The 18,360-nt window shown below is 50.0% G+C and overlaps 1 protein-coding gene across 1 annotated transcript; it reads right to left on the bottom strand.

Annotated features, from left to right (window-relative positions):
- Nucleotides 1-22: 22 nt before the first annotated feature.
- On the bottom strand, nt 23-17,176 carry SELENOO (selenoprotein O). Its single transcript, XM_066254814.1, has 9 exons — nt 16,543-17,176; nt 8,591-8,794; nt 7,140-7,320; nt 6,163-6,293; nt 5,404-5,684; nt 1,996-2,146; nt 903-1,088; nt 639-795; nt 23-536 (listed from the first exon to the last, which is right to left on the bottom strand). The coding sequence occupies exons 1-9, from the start codon at nt 17,121-17,123 to the stop codon at nt 363-365; spliced, it is 2,046 nt and encodes a 681-aa protein (XP_066110911.1). The 5' UTR covers nt 17,124-17,176; the 3' UTR covers nt 23-362.
- Nucleotides 17,177-18,360: the final 1,184 nt, after the last annotated feature.

Raw genomic sequence — 18,360 nt, forward strand, 5'->3', positions numbered from 1 at the left:
GCAGAATGACCACACACAGATGGGCCTCAGAAGCTGCTGGTTTATTTAGGGGTTGGCTCCTTGACAAGCAGGAGCCATGCAGTGCAGTCCCTCCCAGGCTGCCACAGTAGGTGTGGCTGCTGTGTCCTCCTGGGTCTATTCCCCTCTGCTGAGCTGTCCTTGTGCGGAGCAGTATATTGGTTGTGGGACAGTGCTGTGTGGCTGAGTCATGGTCAGACAGAGACAGGTCAGGTACTGACTGGACATCTCTGCCATCATGGAGAGACAGGTGTGCAGGGTTGCTCCACTGCTAGGCACTGCCTCACAGACTCAGCATGACTTGGGGCCTTGGGGGCCTCCTAGGATGGAGGCCTCCAAGGCAGTTATGAAGATCACGTCACACACAGTTCCACCGCCCAGAGCGGGGGCTTGCCACTGTAGGAGTGTCGCAGGTCTGCTGTTCCACTGGCCCCCTCAGGCTCAGTGGCTTCTGGGACCTCGGCAGCCTCCCCCTCCCTGTGGTACGGGGCCTCTAGCAGCTTCAGCACCCGCCGCACCTGGGGAGGAGCAAGGAGGAGGTTGTTGGGGATGCCCTTCCCTCCCTGGCCCATCCCCTGCTGAGTGACCCAGGGGTAAAGGAGGGACAGGGATGTCCTTGCCTCTGAAAAGTCTCCATTCTCAGCAGCCTCAATGGCGTTCTGTGCGATGTAGTTCCGCAGGACATACTTTGGGTTGTTGGCATGCATGACATGTTGGCGCTCAGCCTGCCAGACGCTGTCATCACCGGCACCTTCCCTGTCCTTCTCCAGCCTGGCTCTAGAACCACATCCAAGCCCAACTTTGTAGCAGCTACAGCTTCCACCCCTCCTCTATTGGGTTCCCGGAGAGGTGGTGCTGGGCAGTCAGTGTGGGGCTGGCCTCACCTGTATTCCTGCAGCCAGTTGTCCCAGTGGCCCCTGTTCCTGCTCAGCAGCTCGGTGGGGCTCAGCTGCTCCAGCCGTGACTGCTGCTCCACACGCTCCAGCTCCTTTGTGATGTTGGCGTGGGTGCCAATGAGTGCAAAAAGCTGTGGGTTTGACTGCGCCAGCATCAGCATCATGGAGAGCTGCCTGGGGGGGGCGTAGTAATGAGGCTGCACCACCCCTACTACAGGCTGTGGGCTGGGACCACAGGACACCTTGGTAATGACTATTCCGGAGAAGGAAATGGCCTCAGCTGCCCTGCTGCACCCTTGCTACAGCCCAACCAAAGGGGAAGCCCAGGCTTGATGAGGCAGACACAGGCACCTAGGAGCTATCCATCCTTGTTCAGCAGCCCCTCCAAGTGATGAGACACAGCTGAACCTAAGGAGCAGAGGCCATGGACTGACTCAAGTGGACCTCTAGGGTGGGTGGGGGAGGGTGTGAGACCACATAGGCCCCAGAAAAATCAGGGGTAGGGCATCATTTCCCTGCTGCTTGGCACCTGCTCCATCTCAATTCAGCATGGAATCCTCTGGGAGAAGGTCACTGCTGTCAGGGACTGCTTCTGCCAGCAGGTTCCTCCAAACCTTGTATCCCTGTCTCAAGAGCCCTCAGCCCACTCCCAACACTGCTACATTAAATTCCTCTTTGACCACAGTCTGTTGGTTTATCAGAATCCCCAACCACACCTCCTAGGTTTTGTCCTGAGTGTAGGCTACACTCAAGACATGCATGTTCTTCCCACCTGGCCTGGTAGAAGCCTAAGGGCTCACAGGCTCTTCCAGGTCAGGCCCAAGAGCCGAACTGGGAAGCCTCCCCTAAACAGAGGCCACCATCTCCCAGCCTGTGCCACCTGGCCTCCCCATATCTGTCAGCACTGCTGTCCTTCCCTCTGACCAGCCTCCATTCCTGGGAGTGAAGCAGCTGCCTGGGTCCCCGGGTGTCCAGCTAACTGTCCAGCATCCCCTGATGTGCATGTCCCCCAACATGCCTTGTTTTAAATGTTTCTCCCTTTCCAGAACAAATTCTAAGGCAGCAAAACCCAAGTACTCACCTGGGATCCATCTGGGGTCGGAAGGCAAGCCTCAACTCCTCCAGGGAGGCACACTGTTCAGTCAGTGTGGTCAGGAATTCAGCCAGGTCCAAAGACTCCGGCCCCACTGGGAAGGAGCTGAGCAGGTAGAAGGTGTTTGTGAAGTCTGCTCCTGGAATACACAGATGCTCAAGGTGTTAGGAGGCAGAAGCCAGGTTCTGCACGTCCCCTCTGTAGCACTATGGACTCACAGACTGATCCATACTCACCCATCCAACACGTGGGAGCCCTACTCCAGGTCAAGTCCAGGGACTCCTGACCCCTCCTCCAGCCTCTTCCTCAGCTCCCACCCATCTGCTACCCAGCTCAACCACCACTCTGGACCTGGCAAATCCTTAAAGCCTCCAGCCCCAGTTTCTTCATCTGTAAATGGGTACAATGGCGAAGGCACTGGGGTTGGCACCTGGCCCTCAGGAACTACAGTGCTCACAAGCCACTGAAACACGCCTAGCAGAGGGTTCAGCGTGACAGACACCGTGAGTCCTTTGACTTGTTAGAACACACTGTCACCATAATCCCTAAAAGAACATCCAAAAAACAAGAGGAAACAAGAAGGGAATGATTAATTACAGTGTGCTACTAAGAAAACCAAACACTAAAGTAGTAATGGAGAAAATGAGGGGCAGCATACTGTAAGACACAGAAAACAGAATGGCTAAAGCCCTTCCTCATTAGTAGTTACTTTAAAAGTAAATGAATTAAACTCCCATGAAAAAGCAGGCAGAATGGATTACAAAAGATCCAACTATAACCTGTCTCTAAGACTCACTTTAGACTCAAAAAAGAAAGTTGGAAGTGAAAGGATGGAAAACATGTCCTGTGTAAATAGCTTGAAAAAGCTGGGTGGCTCTCGGACAAAATAGGCCTTAAGTAAAATATGTATAAAAGACAAATAAGGCCTGACCAGGTGGTGGCGCAGTGGATAGAGTGTTGGGCTGGAATACTGAGGACCCACGTTCGAAACCTTGCAGTTAACCAGCTTGAGCGCAAGCTCATCAGGCTTGAGTGCATACGGGATCACAGATACAACTCCATGGTCAATGGCTTGAAGCCCAAGGTTGCTGCCTTAAGCAAGGGGTCACTGGCTCAGTTGCAGCCCCCTGGGTTAAAGCACATATGAGAAAGCAATCAATGAACAACTAAAGTACCACAACTATGAGTTGATGCTTCTCATCTCTCTCCCTTCCTGTCTGTCTGTCCCTCTCTCTGTCTCGCAAAAAAAAGAGACAAAGAATATTATATATATAATGTACTCAAACACTTGATGCGAACACATATTCACCAAACGAGAGCTCCAAGATATGCGAGGCGAACATCCATGGAGCTGAAGGGAGAAACAAGTCACAGCCCATGTTCAACAATGGGTATGACGTCTAGACAGGAGGTCAAGGACACAGAGAACCTGTACAACAGTAAACCAACTAGAGCTCAACCTTTTGTCCATTGGAAGCCACACACCACCTTCTCAAGACACATGCACCCTGATGGACCACGTTAGGTCACAAGACAAGCTTTAATATGTTTGAAAGGGCTGGTATCTCCTCCAGCTGCAGTGGAATAAAGCTAGAAATCACTGAAATAGAAGAAAAACGTGAAAACCACAACTAACAGATCCAACAAAGAAATCACACAGGAAATTATAAAATACTCAGACAACACATGACGCAGAGTGCACAGGGTGCCACAGAACGCTCAAAGGGGACGTGTAGCTGTAAACACCGTTATAAAAGCACATCATTTGTCACCAAAACTGCCACTACATGGTAACCGATGTTAACTAGAGTTATTGTGATTATTTTGCAATATACACAAATAGCAAATTATGTTGTACACCTGAAGTGATTACATGTCAATTATATCGATTAAAAAGATCTCAAATCAATAACCTAATATTATACCCAATGAACCAGAAAACAAAAAAAACAAAATAAGACCAAAGTAAGCAGAAGGGAAGGAAATAAAGATTAGAGGAGATATAAATGAAAGAGATAAAAAGAAAAAATCGATGAAACAAAGTTGGTTCTTTGAAAAGATCAGCAAAATTGACAAATTTAGTTACAGTGACAAAAAGGACACATCAGAAATCAAAGTGGGGACATAATTATTGATCATACAGAAATAATAGACTGTAAGAGAATATGATGAGCAATCATATGCCAATAAATTAGATAACTTAGGTGAAATGGAGAAATTCCTAGAAACGTACAAATTGCCAAACTGACTGAAGAAAAAATAGAAAATCTAAATAGTTCTGTAACAAGCAAGGATATTGAATTACTAACCCCAAACCTCCCAAAACAGAAAAGCTAAGGACCTGACAGCTTCACTGGTGAATTTTAGCAAACATTTAAAGAATTAACACGAATCCTCAAACTCTTCCAAGAAACAGGAAACACTTTCTAATTTATTCTGAGACCAGTGTTGCCCTCATACCAAAGCCAAAGACAGACACTATGAGGAAAGAAAACTATAGACCAATGTGCCTAATGAATATAGATGTAAAAATTCTCAACCGAGTAGCAGCAGACCAAAGTCAGTATATTAAAAGTATCAGACACCACAACCAGGCAGGATTTGTCCCAAGAATGTGAGGGCCTGTCCATGGACTGTCTGTGTCCCCCACATTCGTATGTGAAACCTCTACCTCATGTGTGACAGTGTTAGGAGGCCAGTCTGAGAGGCAGTCAGGTAGTGAGTGAGGGTGGGGCCTCATGATGGGACCCGTGTCCTTGTAAGAAGAGAAAGAGATCCACTCCTCCTGCCTCTGCCCTCTGAAGACCCCACATGAGCTGGCTGGCTGTAAGTGAAGAAGTGGCCTCACCAATAACCCACCACTCTGGCACTTGGATCTCAGACTTCCAGCCTCCAGACAGATAAATGTCTATTGTCTGAGGCCCTGTGGTGGACAATTGTCACAGCCATTTAAATGGAGTGATAGGGCATGAATGAAAGAGTAAGACACATGATCCTCTCAACAGATGCAAAATGGTAAAAACAAGAGTAGAAACAAGGAAACGCAGCATTACTCAACCTTAATTAACAGGGTGGCCTGGATGACCTGCTCAGTGACATCCGCTGGACACAAAAGGACCACTGCTGTGGGATTTTACTTCCATGAGGGCCCAAAGCAGTCAACTTCACAGGGACAGCAAGGAGGAAGGTGGGTGCCAGTGGGGTATGTGGAGTCGCTGTGTAACGGGGACGAAGTTTCAGTTAGGGAAGGTGGTAAGTTCTGGACATTGATGTGAGGACTGCTGCACTACAATGTGAATGTACCTAATGCCACTAAAACACACACTTGAGGAATGGTTCAAGGACACACTTCACTTTCTATTTTACACAGTGCGGACACTGAGCCCCCACACTCACCGGTCAGGTGCATGGTCTCCAGGAGCTTGGCCACCAGCGCAGCATCCTCCTCCCTCTCAGCCCGCACAAGCCCCAGCTTCCTGCGCATCTTGTGCAGGTAGTGCCTGTGAAACTCGGTGTCGTACTCTTCAGCCAGGATGGCCTCGCCCAGCTCAAGGGGCAGCTCAGGCGCCAAGGCCTCAGCCAGCTTCTCCAGATTCCACTTACACACCTCCGGCTGCTTGCTGTACGCGTAGCGCCCAGCATTGTCAGAGGCGTTGCACACATGGTCAGGATCATACCTGCCACATGGGGTGAGAACCAAAGTGCTGCCCAAGGGGACCTGTCAGGGGACTGCGGTCCCACCAGGGGCGCCCAAAGTGCACTGCTCTACTGCCCTGTCCCACAGAGGTCCTGGCCTTACGGGCTCAGCTAAGGACCCTGCAGCTGTTCTCGACTCTCCTACCCACTGAGTCAGCCACCAGCCCTGATGGTTCCACCTCAAGAGCAGGGAAGCCGCAGTCCTCAGCGCTGCCCCGGTGCCCTGCCCCTGACAGGCACCGCCTTCATCCTGCTCACCATCTGCTTCTGTCCCTGCCCCGTCAGTCCATTTCTGACCTGGGAGGGCAGAGAGCACCCATTTTAAAGTGCTTTTTCCTTCTTGAAACCTGCAGGGGACTCTACTGCTGGGAACACCAACAGGTGGTGGTAAAAGCAGCTGCACGTGCCTGACAGTCCCACCCCCTCCCAGTGACACGGGCACTGTGGGGTTGTGCCCACCTGTCCAGGAAGCCGAACGGCCCGTAGTCGATGGTGAGCCCCACAATGCTCATGTTGTCTGTGTTGAGCACGCCGTGGCAGAATCCGACACACTGCCACTCAGCCACCATCCGGGCCGTGCGACGTGTCACCTGGGGCAGGATGGGCCTGGTTGCTCCTTCAGCCCCCCTTCCCACCCATCTTTCCCTTCCAGGAATGAGCTGTGCTCCTTTGAGGGGCCCTGTCCCAGACCACGCTGGGGAATGCTTGAGAATACTTAAGAAGAAAGTATTTTAGATGGGTTGACATATGTGGGCTCTGCTCCCACATATACTGTCTACCTCTCATATGCTCACTGATTTAGTATTTTACCATAAGAATCATGAAACATGACATTCCCATGACTCAAGCCCAGTGGGATGACCATGTGGAAACAAGGAAGTCGCCACACTGTCAGGCAAAACCTGCCCTGGGTCCAGGCCCCTGTGTTGGACCCCACCTCGCTCTCACACTCTGCCTGGGAAGGAGGTTCAAATGGTTTACCTGTCCTGGCCAGGGTCTGGCTGCCAGCCCTGGGGCTTATCCTACCAGGCTTCACTGCCTGGCACCCCTGCAGCTTTGAGGATGTGCTGGCCACAGGGAGATCAGGGTCCTCAGCAAGATGCTCCTGGATGCCCAGTGCCCAGACACTGGCCTGCATATGCCACGTCTCACATGAGGCGTGGACATTTCAGGCACTGGGCAGCACCATCCTCTTAGCTGCACTAACAAAGAGACAGATGCTCAGAGAGGCAGAGCGACCTGCCCAGATCACCCCTGGAAAGTGTGAGCTGAGCTCACCTCTGGCCCAGGCACTTGTCTCAGCAAAAATGGGAAGGAAGAGTGCAGTAAGCAGGTGGGCTCCCAAACCCCTGCTTGGTACCCACTTCTGGTGAAAAGACCGATGACCCAGAACCCCCATTCCCAAGCAGGTAGACCTAGCACCTGCCCGAACCCACCTCACGATAGAAAGCAGCGTTCCTCTGCACAGTGTCATTGGCATGAGCAGCCTGGATTTCAGGGTAGAAAGTGCTGATCACATAGTCCAGCATCTGCACTCTAATGTCATTTCTCCCCACGCTGGGGCCTGCACGCCCTGTGTGCTCATCCTCAGGCTTAAAAATCTCAAAGGACCCGAACCTGGAGGGAGACCCGAGTTTTCAACAGGTTAACCGTGACCCAACGCCCAAAAGAAAGAAGGAAGAGGGAGAATTCTAGCCAATGTACCTGTGGCTGACAGCGGGAAAAACATCTTGATCCAAACAAAACCAACAAACAGAACTGGTCTCTCAGGGATATGAAGACAACATGGCTCACTTTTGGTCAAGTGCCATGCAGCTTGTGTGCACATGGGGGAGGCCCAGGAGTGCCATAGCCAGCTCTGCCCCAACTCTATCAGGACAAGGAGGGCTCTGTGTGCACCCAAACGTAAAGACAGATCAGTCACTGGCATCCTGCAGTGTAGTGACAAGCAGGACACTGCCCAGTTCTCCACTGGAGTCACTGTGTCTCCTGGGAACACATGAAGCAATGCCTGGAGACATTTTTGGTTGTCACAACGGTTACCACCAATGACTAATGGGTGGAAGCAGGGATGTTGCCAAACACCCTACAAGGCTCAAGATAGCCCCACAGCAGAGTGGTGGGTCAAAATGTCAGTGGTGCCACTGTAGGGAGAAACCCAGGGTTTCCCAGGATGAGGCTGACCACTGCCCTGACTCCTGCCATCCCCAGAGGACAAAAGGGAATGCCAGGGACTGGCCTGGTGACAGCTGAGACACCCTAGGTGCACGGACAAACACGTACTGGGTCAGCTTGGTCCCACAGCTACTTCCTGACAACGCTGGGTTTGATGCCAAACACTGCGGTGCCATCTGGACAAATAGACTCACATCAGAGACAGAACCATAAGAAACCCAGGTAATGAACAAGTGTGGGACACAGGTGCACCAGGCGGGTAAGAGCCTCTTATTCATAGTGACACTAAGTGAGGTCACTTTCTTGGTGAATTTTATGCAACTTCTGTCAGACTCCTGTTTGGAGAGCCCCTCCCCAGGCTACCCAAGGCTCTGCACCCCTCACTGGTACTTCATGGTGCCTGTCAGTCCAGCTGCACTTGGCTGCCACTGCCTCTCATCACCCCATCTCTTATAGTGGCAACAAGGGTCCAAAGGAGTGTGGGTGGATTGGGCACCAATGTTCACACACAGGACTGTGGTCCTGACCTGAGAAATGCCCAGTGCCTTTTGCCCATAAGTCCCTCCCTGTGGATCAAAGTGTCTACTTCATGGACAGTTTGCTACGGCTGTTCTCGGGACTGGGTTCTGAATGGGTCACCCAGCTGCATAAGTACATCTCCTATGACCTGATAACCAAGCACATACAGACAGGCCCAGAGGAGCCACATTACCTGAGGAAGGTGGAAGCTATTCGTAACACGACCGCACACGGCTCATGCTTGGGATTGCCATCATAGAACATGTCGCGCACAACGGTGGACTGTGACGTGACACAGGCGCCAGCCCGCGTGGTGGGAACCCCCAGGTGGAACATGGCCTCGCTGCACAGGAACTCCCGGATGCTGGACCGCAGGACCTTGCGGCCGTCAGCCTGTCTGCAATCAAATGCAGAGTCACTGTGCTGCTTGGGCAGGTGACCCCCCAACTCTGAGGTTCCCCGGCAAACGGGAGAGACTGAGAGAAAGCACACTTAAAGTGGTTATAAAACAACACACATCACTGTAAAAAGCCCACTTTCCAGGATACCAGATAATGACAAACCCAACATAGTCTAAGGTGTACAGTCATAGTGCCAGCGCCTGGCCAGACGCCAGGAAAGTGAAGGTTCTATCAGGCCCCTGACTCGTGGCAGCCTGTTTCTCATCACACACACACACTCACTCACACACACACACACGCACGCACACCCTGAACCTGCTCATCTCTCTCTCTCACACACACACACAATCTGAACCTGCAACTGCTCATCTCTCTCTCACACCTGAACCTGCAACTGCTCATCTCTCTCTCTCACACACACAACCTGCAACTGCTCATCTTTCTCACACACACACACAACCTGAACCTGCTCATCTCTTTCTCACACACACACAACCTGAACCTGCTCATCTCTCTCTCTCACACACACACACACAACCTGAACCTGCAACTGCTCATCTCTCTCACACACACAACCCGAACCTGCAACTGCTCATCTCTCTCACACACACACACACACCCCTGAACCTGCAACTGCTCATCTCTCTCACACACACACACACACCCTGAACCTGCAACTGCTCATCTCTCTCACACACACACACACACACCCCTGAACCTGCAACTGCTCATCTCTCTCACACACACATACACACCCTGAACCTGCAACTGCTCATCTCTCTCACACACACACACACCTGAACCTGCAACTGCTCATCTCTCTCACACACACACACACACACCCTGAACCTGTAACTGCTTCTTTTATGTATTTACTTTATGAAAACATTTACAATATACACACATTATTTGTATAATGACCTCAGACCACCTTGGACAGCCTTATATGCTTTCAACATTTTTTTTACATTAAGCCTCTATTTTTATTATTTTTAATAGACCACTTTTCAGAGCAGTTTCAGGTTCACAGTAAACTGAGTAGAAGGTGCAGAGATTTCCCATACACTCCCTGTGGTCTCACACACACTGCATCCCTACCATCAACGTCCCCACTGGTGGGACATTTGTCATGATTGATGAACCCAGGCATGCCACGCCTGCCAGAGTACAGTTTACATCCGTGTTGTACATTCCTTGGGTTTGGACAAACGTATAATGACATGCACCCACCAATACAGTGTCACACAGAGTAGGTCCATGGCCCTGAAAGTTCTCTGCGCTCTATTCATCCTGCCCTGGAACCCCTCATCTTTTCACCGTCTCCATTGTTTTGCCTTTTCCAGAACATCATAGATTTGGAATCACACAGCATGCAGCCTTTTCAGGCTGACTTCTTTCACTCAGTCATATGTATTTAAGGTTCTGTGTGTCTTTTCATAGCCTGAAAGCCCATCTTTAAGTGCTAAATGATATTCCACTGTCTAGATGAATCAGTTTCTTTATCCATCCCCTGCTGAAGGGCACCTTGGTTGCTTCCAAGTTTTGGCAATTATGAATAAGCTGCCACAAATACCCATGCGTATGTTTTTATGTGCTAGCATTGTTTTATTTCAAGTTCCAATTGCTTATTGCTGGTATACAGTAACTGACTTTTGTATAGTGACTGAATTCTGTAACCTCACTGTAATTACTTGTTATCTCAATTTTCGTCTGTTGAGATTTTCTACATAATCATCTGCAAAGGCAATTCCTTCCATCTTAGTCTGTATACCTCAGACTTTTTCTTTATCTCACTGCTTTAACTAGGCCTTCCAGTATAATGCTGAAAAGCAGGGCTGGCAGGACACCTTGCCATGTTCCTCATCTTAGAGAGAAATCTCCGTGTCTCATCACTAAGTAGATGTTAACTATAGATTTCTGTAGATGTTCTTTATTGAGTTGAGGACATTCGCCTCTATTCCTTTGTTGAAATTTGTCAAATGCTTTCTCTGCCTCCATTGAGATGATCATGTAATCTTGGTTCTGCAGCCTGATGTGATTACATGATTGATTTAAAAAATTTTTTAAACACTTTATACATTTTAGAGAGGGGAGAGAAAGAGAGAGAATGGGAGAGGAGCAGGAAGCATCAACTTTCATATGTGCCTTTACCAGGTAAGCCCAGGGTTTTGAACCCGGGACCTCAGTGTTCTAGGTCGATGCTTTATCCACTGTGCCACCACAGGTCAGACTTTACATGATTGATTTTTGAATGTTGAACCACCCTTGTATACCTGAGACAGGTCTCACTTGGCCATGGTGTATAATTCTTTTCATACACTGTTTTAATTTACGAAAATTCTATTGAAGATTTTTGCATCTATATTCATGAGAGATGTTGGTGTGTAGGTTTTTGTATTGTCTTTGGTTTTAATAATAGGGTAATGCTGGCCTCACAGAGTAGTTAGGAAGTATTCCCTCTGCTTCTATATCCTGAAAGAGGTTGTAGAGAATTGGTACAATTTCTCCTAAAATGTTTGAATTCACCAGGGCACCCATCTGGACCTGGTGCTTTCTGCTTTGAAAGGTTATTGATTACTGATTCAATTTCTTTTTTTTGTGTGTATGACAGAGACAGAGAGAGGGACAAATAGACAGAAAGGGAGAGAGATGAGAAGCACCAATTATTTGTTGTGGCTCCTTAGTTGTTTATTGATTGCTTTCTCCTATGTGCCTTGACCAGGGAGCTACAGCAGAGGGAGTGACCCCTTGCTCAAGCCAGCAACCTTGGGCTTCAAGTCAGCGACCTTTGGACTCAAGCCAGCGACCTCAGGGGTTCAAATATATATATATATTTTTAACCTATTTTAAGTCATTGCCCTAGATTTTCTGTATATTTATAAGTAATCCAAGTCCACTTTCAAATGACACTAAACTTCTTCCCAGTAGAGTACTTTATAATAACAAAATCCCAATTGCTCCCTCCCATCCCTTATACCAGTGGTCCCCAACCTTTTTTGGGCCACGGACCGGTTTAATGTCAGAAAATATTTTCACAGACCAGCCTTAAGGGTGGGACGGATAAATGTATCACGTGACCAAGACAAGCGTCAAGAGTGAGTCTTAGACGGATGTAACAGAGGGAATCTGGTCATTTTTTAAAAATAAAACACCATTCAGACTTAAATATAAATAAAGCAGAAATAATTTATTTATTCTTTCTCTGCAGACTGGTACCAAATGGCCCATGGACTGGTACCGGTCCGCGGCCCGGGGGTTGGGGACCACTGCCTTATACCATTAATATATCACTTACACAGAAGCACATGCAAGTGTATATATAAATATAAGTATAATTATATATAGGCAACTACAGTGTTGCAAGTAGTATTTGAAACAAACTGTTATCTATTACAGTGGCTTTCAACCTTTTTACACTTGGGGACTAGTGAAAATAAGAATTACTTCAGGGGCTGCCAAGGAAGAAATCACCCTAAGCATAATTAAGTGAATTCAACTAAGATCATTGAGGCTTTAATCTTCATACCGCATCAGGGTGGTTAACTCTTTCACGGATCATTATGAAGTTTCTGGTGGACTGGCCTGTGGACCAAAAGTTGAAAAACACTGATTTATTAGATAAGGAATAAAAAAATACAAGTTTTTATTTTACCTTCACTTCTTTCTTCTATGCTCTTCCTTCCTTTATGTGGATCCAAGTTTCTGACCTACACCACTGCCCTTCTCTGTAAAGAACTTCTTTTGTTGGGTGATGGGCACACAATACAATAAACAGTTCAAATGCTACAGAAATGTTTACCTGAAATTTACATACTCTTATTGATTAATGTCACCCATTAAATTTCTAAAAACAAAAACCCTAAAACGTAAAAAACTTCTTTTGACTTTTCTGGCAAGGCAGGGATACTTGCAACAAATTCCCTCAATTTTTGTCTGAAAAAGTCTTTATTTCTCTTTCAATTTTGAAGGGTATTTTATAGGGTATAAAATTCCAGGTCAGTTGGGTTTTTTCCTAACACTTTTAGTATTTTACTCCGCTTTTCTCTTGCTTGCACAGCTTCTGAGAAGTTGGATGGAATTCTTAGCTTTGCTCCTTTAAGGTGTTTTCTTCTTCTGACTTGTGTTTTATCTTTGCTTTTCTGTAGTTTGAAAACGTGCCAACAAAAAGTGTTTTGGGGGCATTTATCCTGCTAAGTGTTCTCTGAACGTCCTGGATCCGTGTGGCTCTGACATTAATGTGGGAAAATTCTCATTACTGTTTTAAATATTTCTTCCTGTTCCAGTTTTTTTTCCCCCTTTCCCCAGGCATATTTCTCTTTGCTCTTCATTCTTAGAAGTTTCTATTGAGATTCCATCAAGTTCAAAGACTCTTTCCTCTTCTGGGTCCAGTCTTCTAATGAGCCTATCAGAGGCATTCTTCATTTCTGTTAGTGTTTTTGCTAGAAACCTCTAATGTTTCCTTTGGTTCTTTGAGTTTCCTTCTCCCTGCTGGCAAGGCCCATCATTCCTGCATGCTGCCTACTTTATCCATTACAGCCCTAGCACATTAGTCACAGTTGTTTCAAAGTCCTGGTTGATTATTTCAATCTCTCTGCTACATGAGTCTGGTTCTGATGCTGGCTCTATCTCTTCTGCCTATGTATTTTGCCTTTTGGTATGCTTTGCAATTTTTTGATAGCCAGGCATGATGTCTTGGGCAAAAGGAACTGTGGTGAATAGACCTTTAGTGGTGCAGTGGTGAGGTGTGTCGAGGGGTGTTCTGTGGTCCTATGATTAGGTTGGTCTTTCAGTGAACTTCCTCTGGCCTGTGACCTTCCATTCGTGCTCCTCCATCCCCTCACCCCTCTTTAGGTGGGACAGGAAGGCTGGAGCGACTGGAGTTGGGTGCTCCCTTCACCCAGTGAGTCAGGCTCTGATTACACAGTACCCTGAGGTGAGGCCTTGTTAACACCTCAGTGCCCTTGTGTTTCAAATAGTTCCTTTTCCTCGCCCCTACCAGAAGCAGGGGGAATTGCTCTCTGAAATTTACTGAAATAACAGCATTCCAGGAGACAAAATTCACAAAAGTGTAGGGCCCTCTTATGACTGTGTCCTCCTGGAGTTTTCAAATGAGCTGTCCACACTGAGCCTCCATCACTTACAGGGCAAGGATACTGCCAAGGTTCCTGCTCTGGTGAACTGTGACTTTCTGTCAGTTTCTCTGATCTGGGAGTGGAGGTGTGCCCTATGACCTCTCTTCTCTTACAGAACTCAGAAGAGCTGTTGAGTTTTCAGTTGTTCAGCTTTTTACTTGTTGTTAGAACAAAACTGGCAACGTCCAGGCTTCCTACATATTGGACTGGAAACTTTTTTTTTTTAATTAAAAAAGGAAAATGGTAGCAGGTCAAGAACAGCTGGCTTGTGTGAGCTATGGCTTCAGCCCCTCCTTGTATGATTAGGGGGCTGGATACTCTGCTCTCCAAGAGCCCCCACCCCACAAATAAACACAACAAAATGAGTTTGGATCTGTACACTTGGGAGCCAGGCCTGGCCCAGGACAGTCCCAAGCAAGAAGATAACTGCAATGACTTAGAAATTTCTCTAAGAACAAAAATACAAATGTGTGGTAAGACAATGAGCAAAACTTTCATCTAACCTGGCAGGGCACCAAGGCAAAGTGAGGCGCCTGGGGGGGTACCAGCTGCCCATATCCTCTGCTGGGAAGGGGGTAGACCTAGGCCCAGCATAAGGATGGGGGGAGCTGGGGCCCATGCCTGCAGAGGCCAGGAGTTAAGTAGGTATCAAGCCCATGACCAGTCTCAGGGTGCTGGGACACACCTAGACCTCCTGCCTTGCCCTCCCTGGGAGTGTGAGTGTAACTCCTCCCAGATGTGAGCGACACCCCTCTGGAACCAGGCCTGGCAGTCACCCCAAGGCTCTCTTTATCCCACTCAACTTCTGGTCAGTGCAAGGAACTATGCCAAGGTAATCCGTCCTCAAATGTCACTCCACCCCGTCCCTGGTCTGGGAATTAGCTCTCAGCACAGCCTGATCTCATGTTGTCCTAAAGGAGCCAGCACAGTTTAGGCTCCTGTCAAATCTGGTAAAAGTAATCTGAAAACAGCCTTTTTGCCTAGAAAGAGCTCTCCAAAGTAGATGCTAGAACTGAGCAACAGTCACACAGCAGGGTGAAGAGCTTCAGAAGGCACCCTGCCCCCCCCCAGCTAACAGAACCCATGTCAAGTCCCTTCTCCTGCATGTGTGTATCTGTGCTCAGCTGAGCTGCTAGGATGGACCCATCTGAGCCCAAACTGCACAGGCCAGGAGAGGTCTGTCCTGAAATCCTGACCCCCACAGCAGGCAGGAGGCAGAATCAAGAAGCTACCTGCCCACTCTCCAAAACCCACACCCAGGGACTCTCAAAACAGCTGGCCTCAAGCCATCCATAGGCACTTTAGACTTCAGCCTCTGGTGTTACTGAGGCAGAGGACCCCAAAACACATGGGCGTGGTGGATGCAAACCTAAGTAAGAGTCAGATGACCCCTTTCTTTTAAAGGAAAAACTATTCAAACTTCAGGCCTGGAAACACTGACTTAAAACTCAAGTGTTCAAGAACAAAATGTGACTTCAACAGCTGATGACTCACATAAAAAGGTCTGTCTTTATAACTAGCAAAAATAAACTATCAAAATGTACACATAAAGTTTAAAGATACTGAGATGAGTAGGTGCCCTGGTGAGAAGCATTTACATATCATTCCAAGGGCAAAGCTTTTCTGTCAGTCACTGGTGCAGACAACTCTGAGGAGCAAGTTCAAGATGGGTGGTGGGGGTGCCAGACTGAACAAGGGAAACGAACTTCAGAGACAGCCAGTTTGGAGACTGAGGAATGAAGAACCAACTATGCTGAGGATCTGAGATCAAGTTGCTTGGGGTAGGGATAAAGGGTGAGTGATATGTTTGGGCCCTGGAAGTGGGGGAGAATGCAGAGTGGCCAGAAGAGAGACATGCCCTCAGGTTCTTTTGATGATAAAATACCAACTTAAATTTTCTTAGCCATTTAACAAATGGTTTACGAATATGGACTAAATATACCAACTGTTAAGTGGAAAAGAGCAAAACAGACTGTTAGCACTGTCTGTCTCTGAGGCGCAAGGCAGTCTGTGCGTGTGTGTGTGTGTGTGTGTGTGTGGGGCGCCCACGTGCTCAGAACAGGGCTGGCCTGCAGTGCTTGGAAACCTGGCCTGGGAGATGACCCCTGGGAGCGTGGATCTGAGGGGTCTTGTTATTATGCTGGGCACTGCAGGCATCTGTGAGTGGACAGACAGATGCTCAGCAGTGGAGGAAAGCAGACTGCCCAACAAGCATGTACAGGAAGCCTTAGAATGAGTTTGCCTGTCGAGCCACCCAGGCTCCCTTGCACACATGGTGAACAGTGTGTCCCAAGCACAAAGTCCTTGGGCAGTCTGTGAGCACAGAGCATGGGCAGCTGCCAGTGCTGTGTGGTCGGACGCTACACCTGGCTCAGAGTCCAGAGGAGGCAGGGGCTCTGGGCAAGTAGCAGGGCGGAAGGCTGGGGCCCAGCACTTCCTTTCTGCCCGCAGGACCTCCCTCCAAGATGTTCCCTGGGCCAGGAACCCACAGGTCCTCTGTCCCTAGGTCGAAATTTCCAGAGTGACATATCACCCCAATGGAGGTGGAGGGAGCTCTGTGGGCGTGCGTCCACTCCATCCCTACTCCACCTACACCTGGAGGAGGCGCCCACCTGGAGAAGGGCGTGGGGCCGGCGCCCTTGAGCTGCAGCTCCCAGCGCTCGTCGGCCTCCGTGCACACCTCGCCTAGGTACATGGCGGCGCCATCGCCTAGCTGCCCCGCGAACTGGCCGAACTGGTGGCCGCAGTAGCAGTGCGCAGCAGGCTCGGTGCCCGGCAGCAGAGCGTTGCCACTGAAGAAGAGCGCGGCCTCTGCCTCGCGCGCCTCGCGGCCGGCGTCATCGGCTGGGGGCGCGCCCAGGCCCAGCAGCGACAGCGCGGGCTCCGACAAAGCCACGAGGCGCGGCTGCTGCAGGGGCGTGGGCCGCACGCGGCTGAAGCAAGCCCCGGGCACGGGCCGTGGCACGGACGCGGCGTCCTCGGGGCCCGGTGGCGGCGTCTCCACCGGCAGCGCGCGCAGGGCGCGGTTGTCGAAGCGCAGCCCCGCCAGCCAGTGGGGCGCCGGATCCATGGCGGCGCCGCGGGAGGCTGTAGTGGCGGAGCCGAGCGCAGGCGCCGGGCGGTATCCGGGAAGCCGTGACAGGGTACGGGCGGCCGCGAGCGACGGCCCGAGCACGCCTTTGAGCGAGGCCATAAGCAGCACCGCTGCAGTGGGAACCCTTCCGCCCCGACAGGAAGTCCCGTCTCACGTGCCTCGCTGCCCAATCGCCGGGAGGGGGGGGGGGAAAAAGGGCAGTGTCTGACACTGCGCCTGCGCGGCCGCGCCCACAAAACTTGGATTCTGATTGGTAATGATGTCCGTCTGTTTGTTTCTGTGATTTGGAACGGTGGTTGTGTTGCAAGGCGTTGCGCCTGGTCCGGTCTCCGCTACAGCGAGCTTCCGCTCACGTCCTCAGAGCTGCGGCTGGTGGCTGGATCGGGCAGAATGACTGCGCTGTGTAACAGCCAGCAAGTCCCTGGAGATCCTACTGGGAGACACCTGACAGTCCCAACTGAATGCTCTGAGTGGAGTGACGCAGAGGGTCCTCTTGTCCTCTTCTGCGCGTGCACCGGGACAGGAGGGAGAGCGTTTCTCCAAATCTGGCCGAGGAGTGGTGAGGGAGAGTGGGCTGGGGCCTCCCTAGAGCAGAGCCTTTGCTCCTGCTCTTCCTCCGCTTGGAGCATGATTCCCTACATGTGGGCAGGATTCCATGCCCGCCTGTTGCATGCACCACGTCATCCCGTATTTTCCTCGCTCAACACTTCTTTGGAATGGGTGCATTCCGGGTTTCCTGTTTCTTGGGCTGCGGTGAAGCAACACTTGTCCAGAGAACTCCCCACAGGTGCTCAGGATGTAGGGTAGGCGCAGGGCAGGCTGGCCACACCTGGCCTTGAAGGGCCCGCCTCTAAGAAAGGAGTTGGGATCACGTTGCAGAATGACTCAGGTTGGGTTCAGAGGAGCCTCACTGAGCTGACCCCGCTGATTAGTGCGAGTGGTCCGAGGAGGAGTTTTTCAATCTTCTCACCCACTGGCCCCAAAGTAAAACCTATGACAGGAGCTGGGCCAGGGACCCTGGGCGAACTCAAAAAGTCCCTCCTGGCTGGATTCTACACTTAACTTGAAGAGCCACATCCCGGGGCCACAACATGGGCTTCCAAGACGTCCTGTGAACCAGCTCTGTCCCTGTGACTTACTGTGAACCACCTCCAGGACCCCCTCACCAGCTCAGGGCCCTCCCCCATGACGTGGACAATGACACTACCTTCTGTGTGGGGTAGAGGGGTCATGCAGATGAGGGATACAGGGAGAGGTCCTTGTAGGTGTTAGGCATCCCAGAAACCCTGACAGCTTCCTGCCCACCTGGCCTGCTGGTAAGAGCCCCGTTCCCAGC

The sequence above is a fragment of the Saccopteryx bilineata genome, chromosome 1, assembly GCF_036850765.1.
Source record: "Saccopteryx bilineata isolate mSacBil1 chromosome 1, mSacBil1_pri_phased_curated, whole genome shotgun sequence".
Classification (NCBI taxonomy): Eukaryota; Metazoa; Chordata; class Mammalia; order Chiroptera; family Emballonuridae; genus Saccopteryx; species Saccopteryx bilineata.